General features: G+C 35.9%; 1 protein-coding gene and 1 pseudogene across 1 annotated transcript; both read right to left on the bottom strand.

The window, feature by feature from the left end:
• Window positions 1–674: 674 nt before the first annotated feature.
• Window positions 675–5,265, bottom strand: LOC100816248 (putative disease resistance protein At3g14460; annotated as a pseudogene).
• A 6,355-nt stretch (window positions 5,266–11,620) lies between these two features.
• On the bottom strand, window positions 11,621–12,978 carry LOC102663415 (protein MAIN-LIKE 1-like). Its single transcript, XM_006577349.1, has 5 exons — window positions 12,860–12,978; window positions 12,656–12,716; window positions 12,181–12,558; window positions 11,899–12,030; window positions 11,621–11,806 (listed from the first exon to the last, which is right to left on the bottom strand). Exons 1-5 carry the CDS (start codon window positions 12,976–12,978, stop codon window positions 11,621–11,623), a joined length of 876 nt encoding a protein of 291 aa, XP_006577412.1.
• Between the last annotated feature and the right edge of the window lie 457 nt (window positions 12,979–13,435).

The following is a 13,435-nucleotide window of genomic DNA, read 5'->3' on the forward strand; positions in this document are numbered from 1 at the left end:
CATATTAGCTTTAATTTTAACCAAGAAAAGGCTGGCACTAACAACCAGTTATTTGTCAATAGGAAACGAAGCTTGGGCCAAATTGAAGGATGTTGTGGAAAATTTAGTGTCTCCTTGATTTCAGAAGCTTTACTTTTTTTTTCCAATACTTACAAAAATATCATCTTATTTTTTTACCTCATGTCATGTTTTGAAGGATGTGTTTTGCTACAAAGTACTGATACTTTAATTTGCTTCATGCACCTACATCTGATACCAATATATTGATATATTTTACTGGTACATATATGTGAAGTGACCAAATCTTTAAAAAAATTATGAAAATCAAATATAGTGACATGTAACATAGAAGTAAGTATAATATAGAAATATACAAAGTATTGTTTCTTGATGAACCAAATATGAAAATTGTTTTGTTTATGATAATTTCAAGAAAGAAATGAGATTGATCATTGATAGTACCATTCTTATTTGTGAGCAATAGGAAAAAATGATCTACAATTTTTTTATTTTGTTTTTAGTAATGTCTAAGAAGTATGTATGTTCTTCAATTTACCGAATTGCAATTATATATTTATTATGCTTTTATCAATTCTTACATATCTACATATCTATCATATTTTTAGAATAATCATACCACTATTAATTTATAGGACAGGGGATAAAAGATAAGCTGAAATCATCTAATCCTTCTGAAGTTCACTTGGTACACCTTTTCATCCTTCACATTGTACCCGACGAAAACCTCACAAATAAAAATTCAGCTATTGAGGAAGTGTCAATTTCACGTCAATTAAATCAAAAGTTACATTTAGCACTAGTTCAAATTTGAACTTAGATTCATGGGTAAGTACAGTTTCTCCGGGCCAATCAACCATATCTGAAAAACAAAAATAAGTTTCCCACGGTCATTTTCACTCTGGCCTCAATAATCTTAAGGAGAAATTAAGTTAGAATATAACAACACTGATGTGTAACATTTTTTCGGAGAATCATTATATTTAAGTATTTATCGATGTTGTTTCTTTGTACCTGTATCGTTACTTCTTCGAAGCCAGGGGTAAAGCAGCACTCTTCAGTGAATTTGATTTAGATGATATCACACGTTGCCTTTGATAATTTGTTGATTCTCTGTAGATTCAGTAACATATATACAAGGTCAATTTCCATTTCAGAATCAATTGGATTTAGTAAAACGTAAAAGAAGAAAGACATGAAATGAAAGATATCCTTGACAGAAATAGTTTTCTAGTTGGTTAGACTTAGAAGATACCTGATGATCATCCTTGGTGGCTAAATCAATCTACCGTAAAACCAAATGCTAGGGATGTGGGAAATTTTAGGCCAAATTTGAGGGTGCTTCATGCGGCATCGTTTTTCCAGCAAAGGACATTCCACCATGGTTAATTTTATTAGAGAGAAAGGAAGACTTTCTCCAGCCATATTCTCCAGCTTTGGACATCCAAAAATTTGTAATTGTTGCAGGGATGTGAGATGGAGAAGCCCCGTGCAGTCCAACATCTCCAGATTTGACATGTCAAATAGATACAGAGTCGTAAGGGAGGGAGGCAGCAAACCCTCCTTAGGGAAGGACTTGATGCCATCACATCGACCCCAAACACTGAGATGAGTAAGCATGCCCATGGATGGCCATGCTAGGCCGCTCAGTAGTTTCTCACAATTGTAAATCGATACTGTTCTCAGGTCAGGTGGCATACCCCGTTTTGGAAAGGACTCAATTTCTGGGCAGTTGAATATTTCGAGACATTCTAACTTTGGGAGAAGACTACTCATCTCTTCAGGCAACGACTTCAACTCTGATATGGTCAAATTAATAAAGTTGGGCGCAGGCAATCCTTCTCTCCAGAATGATACAAAGTTGGGGCATCGATGAATGTGCAAAGAACACAGACTCTCAAATGACTCTGCCCCTGAAACCGAAAGTTATTCCATATTTTCACAGTCTGTGATTGTGATATCTCGGAGATTTGGAAAGGTAACCAATGGAAGAGATGTGAGTGAATCACAACTGCTTTCTATTGTCAGTGTTTCCAGTAACTCATGTTTGTGTTGCTTCGGGAATTCCAGTTTTTTAAGATCTTTGATACTCAGACTCTTCAGTGATTCAGGTAAACGACCACCCGGAAATGACACGGCTGACAAGCAATCCTTTAATGTTAAAGACCGGAGACATGTTGGTTGGATGTTAGTGATGGCCTCCATCACGGACTCCACCATTGGGCTTCCTTCTACTTCTATAGTCTCTACCAAGAGAGGTAACGCATGCAGTGCTACTTTATTGCTTTTAAGTATCTCCAAACTTTGAATGGCGGGAGCCGTTGGGAGAGAAGAGACAAGCAGCTCACAATTTCTAATTGTAAGTCTTTTCAGAGCAGGAAGGTGATTCGGCAAACTTCCCTCTAGTTTGGGGCAGTCACGTATTTCAAGACTGTTAAGCACAGGAAAAGCTTCTGAATCGAAGGAACTCCACACCTCCCAACAAGGCATGTCATGAATGAACAGAGATTCAAGGGAGGGAAAGGGTGTCCCAGAACGACAATCTTCGTTCTTGTAAAAACCTGCATCAATAGTCTTCAGCCTATTCAATCGTGCAATTCCAAGGTCCTTGAGAGAAGGTAGTTGTCCAAGTGAAGGAAGCATACTACAGTTGTCACAATCATACAAGTATAGACGTGTCATATTGCAGTAGGAAGAATTTCCCATCCAATCTGGAAATCTGGTTCCTTTATAGCCTTTTATTCCCAACGATTCAATGTTAAAGTGAGGCTGTAACTTGCAAAGCACATCTATTTCAAGTTGGAAGTTGTTACTCTTGTTGTTACATCTAGACCATTCCAACCGTAAACTATTAATGTGTTTTTTATCCATCATCCTTGCCTCCGACGCTTCATCACTTTGGGAAACATTCTCCAAGTTCCTAATTTCAAGTCGACCACGAAGATTTGAAAGTCCCCCCAATTCTTTGATCCCATTCTCTTTGTGCTTGCCCACAGCAAAGAAATCCAGATGTTGTAGATGATTTAATTTACTCATTCCTCTCGGCATCTCTTCTATAGGAGTTCCACGTATCTCAAGATGATGCAAGTTAACAAGATTTCGCATGTCACTGGGCAACTTAGTCAGTTTTCCGCAATTATACAACTTCAAAGTTTGCAGATTGTATAAATTACACAATGACTTTGGCAGTGTTTCTACACTTGAATGAGAGAGATCTAAATAGCGCAGATGGATCAATTTACCTATTGAATCAGGCAAAGAATCCAAACTTCGGAAGTCACGAAATGATAAAACTCTCAAGTACATAAGCTTCGACACTATGATACATTGTGCCTCCTCATTGTTGAATGGAGCAGCTTCAAATTTGATAATGGACAAGAAAGTTCTCAGAAATTTTACTCTACCAACAACATCAGGGTTGTCCAAGAATGAAGAATTGAATTTGGCAAATGACAAATGACGAGTCTTGGTGTTGATCTTTGTTTCTTTCCCAAGTTCTTCTGATCTAAAGTAAAAATCTCCACCGAGTGATGTCGCTAGATCATGCATGAGGTCATGCATCACAAACCATTTCCGATCAGACCAACTACTTCTATTTGTACTTGAACGTTGGAAAAATGATCTCGAAACCAAATCATCAAAATACTCATGACCAACCTCTTCTAAAGTCCTACCATTTCTTGGTTTCTTCAAAAAATCTTCAGCCATCCACAACAAGATTAATTCATTTTTTTCAAACTCGTAATCTTGTGGATACAAGGAACAATAAACAAAGCATCGTTTTAAATGTGGAGGGAGATAATGATAACTAAGTCTCAGTGTTGGAATAACTTTACATTCACTTTCAGAAAGTTCCCAAATGTCACTATTCAGAATATTATTCCAACCCCCAATATCATGCTTTCTTCTCAACATGCCTCCGAGCGACTGTGCTGCTAAAGGCAATCCATTGCACTTTTTAACGATCTCCTTTCCAATTTTTTCTAGTGTTGTTGTGTTCTCGTTAGATTCCGAGGAAAGACACGCATGGTTTGCAAACACTGACCAACAATGTTCAGTCGACAATTGGTTTAGATGATAGGTTTCAACTGTTTGGACTACGGATGCTGTCTTTTCACGGGTTGTTAGAAGAATCTTACTTCTCCTAATCCCACGGTTAAATGGTTTCTTAAGAAGACTCCAATCAACATAATCCTCTGTCCAAACATCATCCAAAACAATTAAGAATTTTTTATCTTTCAGCTTGTCCATCAATTCAAGATGAAGTAGATTCAGATCATTCAAGTTACAAGGCTTTCCGGTCACCGCCTCTATTATAGTTTTTGTGACCTTGAGAACATCAAATTCTTGAGAAACACAAACCCATGCCTTAAAATCAAATATCTCTTCCAAATTCTCATCATTGTACACCAATTGGGCCAAAGCAGTTTTTCCAACCCCACCCATGCCCACAATAGGAATCACAGACACTTCTCTACCATCACTATTATCCTCCGACAACAACTTGATTATGGCCTCCTTATCTTTCTCCCTACCATATGAGATCCATCTTCCAGAGATGTTGATGGAGCTTTCCATGACACGTTCTCCACTGCACTCTCTTTCAAATCAAGGCTCTCCTTGAGTTTTAAATGAGACTCTAATCTGACAACTATGTCTTCCAACTTACCAACGATCTTCCTATTGGAAGAGCCAGAAAACAGGTAGCTTACCTTCTTTTGGGTCGCAGCTTTGGTGGAAACTTCGTCGAGTAAATCATCGGCTTCATAGACAGCATCTTTGAGATCATTGAGCCAGTGTTTGACATTGGTGTTTGTGATCTGTTTCTTCTCGGCATCATCAAGCACAGCTCCAACCACTCTGAGAGTGGTCTCCAACTTTTTAAGCAACTTCTTGCTAAGCTTCTTTCCACGGATCAAGTCAACAAACTCAGGTGAAGCCAGCCTGTCGAAAAGCACATCAAGGAAAGCAGAGAGAAAGGCACCACCTACCAGTGCTGCTGCCATTATCTCAAGAACAAAAGATGATCAGAGTAGAAAGACAAAGGCAAGGGAATTGGTTGCTATGAACTGGGTTGGTTCTTGGTAAGGTTAACTGATGTGATGAGATTTGGCTTAAGTCAACTCTCTTCACCTTCAACTCTCTTGGTAAGGTGGGTGACTTATCACGTTGGGAGTCTCTTTACTTTTGATCCCCTCATGTTGCTTTCTTGATATTTCTATTTTGAATTTAGCTCCTCTAAACTAAAGACTCAAGAGATTTAAAGAGTGATGATATTTCTACGGTTAATTTAAAAAAATGGATTATATTTCTAAAATGATTTAATTAAAGTTAGTGATGGCCAGCTTTCTCGCTTTAAATGTCACCTCACTTTAGACTAGTTTCATTTCTGTTTCCAAACCGTGTGGAGCAGTGGTGTGTGTTTTTTTCTTGGTGATATGTGTGGATGGCTGCAAGGGTACTGTGCGTAATTAAGTTCATGTGCTTTAATGCTGTGAGACAAGTTGTATTGAAATAGTTTGCACATGTGTTTTGGATATTTTTATTTAAAAAATAAGTTAATAGTAAAATTGAAAATGAATTTTTTTTGTTAAATCCAAAAGTTATGTAAAGATCCTCAACTTAGAATTTTTTTCTAAAGTTAAAATTTAAAATCAAATTTTCAATGTGAAAGTAAATAGTCAAATATTTACTTAAATTGATGTTAGTTTATATTTCAACCTGATCATTAAAATTGTCATAGAGATATGTTATTGTATAAAGATCTAATACTGAATCATGATTTTATAAACTTAAAATAATTGATAGTGATTTATGTTTTTTAATTAAGAGGTAAACGATTTAAATTTTTATTAATTCTTATATATAGAATAAATTTTGTTAGGAGAAAAATAAAAAAATGAGATTAAAAAATTATTAAGACAAAAAAAATGTTGAACAAATTAAAAGAGAAAAAATTAAAGAAAGGACACATGCTAATTGATCCCTAAAAACATAATATTAATGAATTCAAGATTTGAAATCCTTATATATACGTTAAAGATGTGTGCAAAAAGAAAAGTGTGTGATTTTTTATTAAATAAAATCAATAAAATAAATAATAGATACTAATAAAATAAAGAATATTGTGAAGATGTTATAATAATGATAATAATAATATAGAAAGAGTGATTAAAGTAATTTGGCATGAAAAATTATTATTCAATTCAACTCTTTTTTTATGTTATATATCTATTGTAATTATTTGATAAATACTTCCATAAAATTTCTTGGTTGTTGATTATCCTTTGAATCTTATCTATATAAATTTTTTATTATTAGTCAAGTAAAATATATTTAGTGAGATCATCTCAAACAACAATAGTAAAATGAGAGATAAAGAAAATTTAAGTCCAGCAAATGAAAATATTTTACTATATGTAAAAAATATTTTTTCTCCTATCATATTTAATAAATATAATTTCTATAAAATATAATTTTATTTTAAATCAACAGGTATAAATTTTTATCAATAGTTAAAACAGATTTAAGTGAACTTCCTAGAAAAACTTTTTTATTTGTTTGTTTAAGTGTTGAAGTTATTTATCCTCTAACTTATTTTTTCTCATCACAATTATTTTTTTCTTTTTACTACCAAACAAAACCTTACAGGATTCTTTTACTCCACTACACTTGCTCTCTCCTCATTTTTTTCAAAATACACCTGCCTCAAAATTGTTTCATAAACAACACTTCTTTTTAGCTTGCAGAGAGAAATCGGGGTTAGGGAACCCAACTTCTCTTTGCTCCTAATATTTTTTAATTTAAAAAAATTATTAAATTCTTTTTTATATTTTTTAAAATAATTTACTTGTTTTTTAAATATTATTTTCAGATAAAAAATAATTAAAATTTTTAATATTATTATTTTGTTTTTTAAATAATGAGAATATTTTTTGTTTAATTATTAATTAATAGTTTGAAAATAATTAATTAATAGTCTTAAAATAAATTTAAAAAACAAAGCGATTAAAAAAATAGATTGATTAAAAACACAATAAATATATAATTATCATATCTTAATTATATTATATTAAGAAATTAAAATACTCAAATAACATAAAATACTAAAAATTAAAGAGACAAACATCATAAATGGAACATATAATAAAGCAGAAATAATAGAATGGACTAACAATAATAATTGAAACATGAAAATAATGAAAGCATAAACAACTAACACATGAATCATTCCCATTATCAACCTCATTTGATTATTAATCCTTGGGAAGGAGACATGTTACAACCTATCATAGTTTTTTTACCTAACAACTATGGTATTCATACTAGAAAAAAAAATGTGAAAATTTTCGATAATAAAGACATAACAGAAAAAATTATCTCAATATATCTTCATCTTCAGTTTTTCATAAATAAATATTATTGTTCATGTATTTTATTTATGATGTAATGTATTCTAGTACAAATAAATTGTTGAATATATATATATAATTAGTTTTTATACATTTTAAAGAAAATACTATAAACAAAAAATTCATTTATTAATTTAACTTGTTAAATAAAAATTTAATTTTTTTAAAAAGAAAAATTAATTCCTTTTATTTTTTAAATATTATTTTTACATTAAAAATAAATTAATTTTTTAATATTACTGTTTTACTAAATATATTTTTAATATAAAAATAATATTTAAAAAAAATAAAGGAATTAATTTTTCTTTTAGAAAATAACAAAAAGTTAAATATTATTATGGTGGTGTGTGACTTATCACGTTGGCCTGGATGCTAATATAGTAAAGAATATTTTGAAAAAGTTGTAATAATAATAATAATAATAATAATAATAATAATAATAATAATAATAATAATAATAAGGCGAATACAAGTTAGATCTTACATAATGGTAATTAGGAAAAACAAAACCAGAGACCCCCTTTGATAGGAAAGAGTGATAGCATAGCAGACAAAGGGATGTATTCAAAAGAAATAGATGTGAATCATGACATAGCAACTACGGGAGTGTCTATAGCAAAGAAGGGTGCAAATCAAGCAGAAAAGGAAGTGCAAGCAGCAGTCAATACCAAAAAAAAGATCTCAAAGCCTTAAGGACTACCTGTGATCCTAAGGAATGATGCTGAATGATCTGTGCTAGAAGCAAGGGAGACAAGAATAACGATTTCTGATTTCCTCTAGCACAAAAGGACAAAATCTGTTATGTAGAAATAAGTATAAATACAATAGCATGTAATAAGCAGCACAATATGAATGAAATTAGCAAATTACTCCCCTCTGCTCTTCTTCTTCGTCTGTAGGTTCTGGTGCCTCAAAGCCAGCTCTTAATTTCCTACATTTATGTTCAGTTCGTAACAATTGGTGCTCTCGTTTGTCCTCATGACCTCCCGCAACCTCGATGAGGCCCTTATTCGTCTTGACAATACCATGCACTCTATGACCCTCAACATGGACAAGCTTCTCAACCGCCTTGCTCTTGTGCCTTCCTCCACCACACCCAACCCCACACCAGTCCCTCACCACTCCACCTTTGTTCCTGTACAAATCCGGTATGCCCCATCACCGTATGAGGACCCTGTTGGTGTCCTGTTCAAACTCACTCAGACGGGTTCAGTGCTAACATACTTGAAGGAGTTTGAAGACTTGGCTAATAGAATTATCGGCTTGTCGGCCCCCTTCCTGTTGCCTTGCTTCATCTCGGGTTTGACGCTGGAGATCCGCTGCGCAGTCCAGGCCCATCAGCCTATGACTGTGGACCAGGTCGCCGGCCTCGCGAAGATCCAGGAGCAGAAGTTGTTAGACCTTCGTCTTCCTCCACCGCGGTCGCGACCCCACCGCCAGCCCCTTTGGTTCCCCCTCGTATCACGCCTTTGCCCCCTTTGCTGCCTTCCCCACCACAGGCTCCAACCATCAAGCGTCTCACCCCGGAGGAGTTAGCCTCACGCCATGAGCACGGGCTGTGCTTCACATGCGATGAGAAGTTCCATAGAGGCCATCAATGTGCCTCTAGGGTTCATCTCTTAATCGCAGAGGATGAGGAACCTGCAGACTAGGGGTGGGTAAATTGGGCCCAAGTGCATGGACTGGCCCGCGGTCAACACGAGTTACGGACCAATTTTTTTAAACGGTTCATGGTTATGTCATATTTTTTTGCCCGTCCTGCTTAACCCGCGAACTATGCGGGTTTGGCCCGCGGGGTCCACGGGTTGCCTACAGCCCACATTAGGTTTGATTTGTGTGACCCTGACCCAATTATATTAGGTTTGATTTTCTCTTTTTTTACTTTAAACTTTTCTTTTAAAATAACAGATAAAGAAATATATTAGATAAGATGAATATTTAAAGATAAAAATAAAGGATTTAAATTAAAAGATGGTAAAGATAAAAAAGATAAGATAAGAAAAATAAAAGATAACAGAAATAAAAGATTAAGATAAAAAAAAAAAGATAAGTGATAACATGCTAAAAATCTTCATTTTTGATATTTTCTCGATCTTTTTTTTCTTTTAATCGATCATTTTCATATCTGCAAGCCATAAATAATAAAAATATCAATTCACAGACTAGGGGTGGGTAAATGGGTCCAGGTCTATGAACTAGCCCGCGATCCGTGCGAGTTACGGACCAATTTTTTTAAACGATTCATGGTTATATCATATTTTTTTGCCCATCCCGCTTAACCCGCGGACTATGCGGGTTTGGCCCGCGAGGTTCACGGGTTGCTCGCAGCCCACATTAGGTTTGATTTGTGTGACCCTGACTCAATTATATTAGGTTTGATTTTCTCTTTTTTACTTTAAACTTTTCTTTTAAAATAACAGATAAAGAAATATATTAGATAAGACAAATATTTAAAGATAAAAATAAAATATTTAAATTAAAAGATGGTAAAGATAAAAAAGATAAGATAAGAAAAATAAAAGATAACAGAAATAAAAGATTAAGATAAAAAAAGATAAGTGATAACATGCTAAAAATCTTCCTTTTTGATATTTTCTCGATCTTTTTTCTTTTAATCTATCATTTTCATATCTGTAAGCCATAAATAATAAAAATATCAACTCTTATCATTTAAGCTAAAAATAATTGTTAAACAAATATTTTTAAAGATATTTCAATATATTTTTATTATTAAAAATAGCTCACATCATATTTAACACTCTTTCCCTTACAAGGAAAACAAAACGCGACTCACACTCACGCAGTCACGCGACACACCACAGCGACACAGCCTCGGCCCACCACCGCGCCACCACGCAAAGTACATCTCTTCTCTCTCTAGAATTTATTTTAATCCTATTTTTGTTGGGGTTGATTCATTGTTGTTGTACTCTTAAATGTGAAGATGGAAAAGGCTTAAGCTACTTCAAATATGAAATCATTTGTTGTTGGAGATGTTTAAATTTCATATTTTAAATTTATTTCTTGGATTTTCTTTTGTTAAGACATTATTTATTTTATTGATGTAATTGACTAATTATTGAGATTTTATTTACATCTATATTGAACTTAATTTGATTGTATTATATTTTTATTAAAATTGAAATTCTTTTTAAACTAGTCCCGCGGACCGGCCCATTTGACCCGTGGGGTCTGCAGGGCGGGGGGCGGACCAATTTATTTCATCCGTGTAAGAAGCGGCGCAGACGGCGCGAGTCGGCCCGCTTACCCACCCCTACCGCAGACCCATTGGGAGATCAGTTGGAGGACATGATTCGTGACCTTGGACAAGAGTCTTTCCAGCAAGCACACGCCCCTGTGTATGAAGGATTGCAGAGTGATTCAAAGAAGCCTTTGTATACAAGGTGCAAGAATTCCTTAACCCTGTTGTTTGTGGTGTTAAGTCTGGTTAATGTGAAGGCCAGATATGGGTGGAGTGACAAAAGTTTCACCTCACTGCTTGAGGTAGTGCACAATCTGCTTCTAGAGGACAACACGTTGCCTAAAAGTTACTATAAGGCGAAAAAGATATTGTGTCCGATGGGTATGGAGTATCAAAAGATTCATGCTTGCCCCAATGATTGCATACTGTACATGCATGAATTCCAAGAAATGTCGAAATGCCCTATCTGTGGGACTTCACGGTACAAAGTGAAGGATGAAGAGGAAAGCAGTTCTGATGAAAACTCCAACAAGGGGCCCCCAGCGAAGGTTTTGTGGTATCTTCCAATCATTCCAAGGTTTAAGCATCTTTTTTCTAATGAGGACGACGCAAAAGACCTTACATGGCATGCAAATGGAAGGATTTCTGATGGAATGGTCTGTCATTCGACTGATTGCTTGCAGTGGAAGAAGATTGATGGTTTGTATTCGGATTTCGGGAAAGAGCCAAGAAATCTTAGACTTGGACTAGCCAGTGATGGAATGAATCCATATGGCACCTTAAGCACTCAACACAGTTCTGCTAGTAATTTACAATTTGCTTCCTTGGTTGTGCATAAAGCGAAAATACATGATGTTGTCTATGATGATATCGGACCCAAGACAGTCAAGAAATGACATTGATGTTTATCTAAGTCCGTTGGTTGAAGATCTGAGAAAGTTGTGGGAAGAGGGGGTTGTAGTGTTTGATGCGTTTCGCAAGAAGACGTTCAAAATGCGTCCTGCACAGGTCGGTGCTCTGCATATGGCATCCAGCAGACGTCTGGGATCCTTAGACAATCCAGGCGCTGCCTGTACGTCACTATAGATACCTTCTTCATAGTCTTCTTTGTGGCAATACAACGGCACGCACACGGTGACACCTCAACTGACGGAAAGTGCTCGTAGATCCAACACTACAGGGTTTACATGAAAAACATACATGTTAACTAAATATACACTCATTAAAACATTGTTGTAATTAAATTATGAAATACATGTTAATTACTTGTAACAAGGTGATGTAACCAGCAAGCTGTCGACTGGTGCTGAGACTGACATCGTTAAGTTGATCGTACATATGGACGAGGCCAACAGCTCGCCATGCATACCGCCAAGCAAGATTGAGGTCACGTAGGGCCTGTAAGTGTACGACGTGAACATGGGTTGCACTCTTATTAGCAAAGAGAGTGCAACCCAGAAGATGTAGAAGATAAGCGTGAGCGGCAGCTGTCCAGTGCTGCATCAGACATCTGCGCTGGTATATGTCTCGTAGCCACTACAGGCGTACGTGTGGTCTACCACATTGGCCTGTCTCGGCCATGGCCACCTCTGGTGAGACCATCAATAGTTCAACCAAGAGCAGCACTGCCTCGTCGCTGCGCAGAGGCTGGAAGTCATGCAATGCGCCAACGATCGACAGATGGAGAAGAGACGCGACATCGTCCAACGTGATCGTAATCTCCCCCACGGGAAGGTGGAAACTAGAAGTCTCCCGGTGCCACCTCTCGATAAAGGAGGATATAAGTCCCTGATCGTCAGTGTCAATCGAACACGAGATCAAAGGACTTAATCCTATCCCAACAATCATATCCTCAATTGCAGGAACAGGTTTGCCTAAGTTATGCACCTTCCTCCCATGGGAGGATAACTTCAACTCAGGACGTTCCTGAATTGAAGTACAAATGAACACAATTTATTCAAAGAATGTGAATCAGTAACCAATAAATAAATAAAAAGTTAACTAACTTTAATATTATAAATACCTGTCCAGACCATACGCTAGCTGCAACATGGTCAGCATACTCTATAAGCACTGATGGGTCCCTGGGTCCACCAGGAAATCCCTCAGGCTCATCCTCAATATCCTATGCACCAGTATCCTGTGCGTCAGTCTCTGCACCGGTGTCCTGTGCGATAGCATCTGCCATGGACTCATCCCCAGCTACAACAGCCTCTGCCTCTAGTACCGCAGGCGAGTCCGTAGGTACCACATGCACATCATCGTCAACAATGACTGGTACCCGTCGCCTGTGTGCCGATGCGGTCGGCCTTCAACGTTGGGGAGCACCGTCAGTATCATCACCATCCGCTCCTCTCCCCAGACCTTTGGCAACAACTCTACCTAATGCATGGCCTAGTCCTCTAGTCTTAACCATGATTTGCAAATTTAGAAATTTAGAAATTTTGTTTATGTGTAGATTTTTATCTATTTTTAACGTATTTTAATTGGATTTCACTTGTATTACATTTGTTATGCTAAGATGCTTTCATGCTATATCATGTTTTTTTTAAAGTTAATTGTTTAATACAATGTTGATCAAAGTTGCTCTCTTTTGTAGCTAGTTCCAATATTTGGTTTAGTTTCTATACACCTTGATCAAAATTATCTAATACAATGTTGATCAAAGTTAATTGCCTAAGACCATTGAAGTAAACATTCAATATTTGATTTAGTTTCTATCCACCTTTGGCAGTTGGTTATTGTGTCAATATCTTAAATAGTTGCAAATTATAGCAAACATTATTGACTGACTTTGGTTATA

This window comes from Glycine max, chromosome 3 (genome assembly GCF_000004515.6).
Source record: "Glycine max cultivar Williams 82 chromosome 3, Glycine_max_v4.0, whole genome shotgun sequence".
Classification (NCBI taxonomy): Eukaryota; Viridiplantae; Streptophyta; class Magnoliopsida; order Fabales; family Fabaceae; genus Glycine; species Glycine max.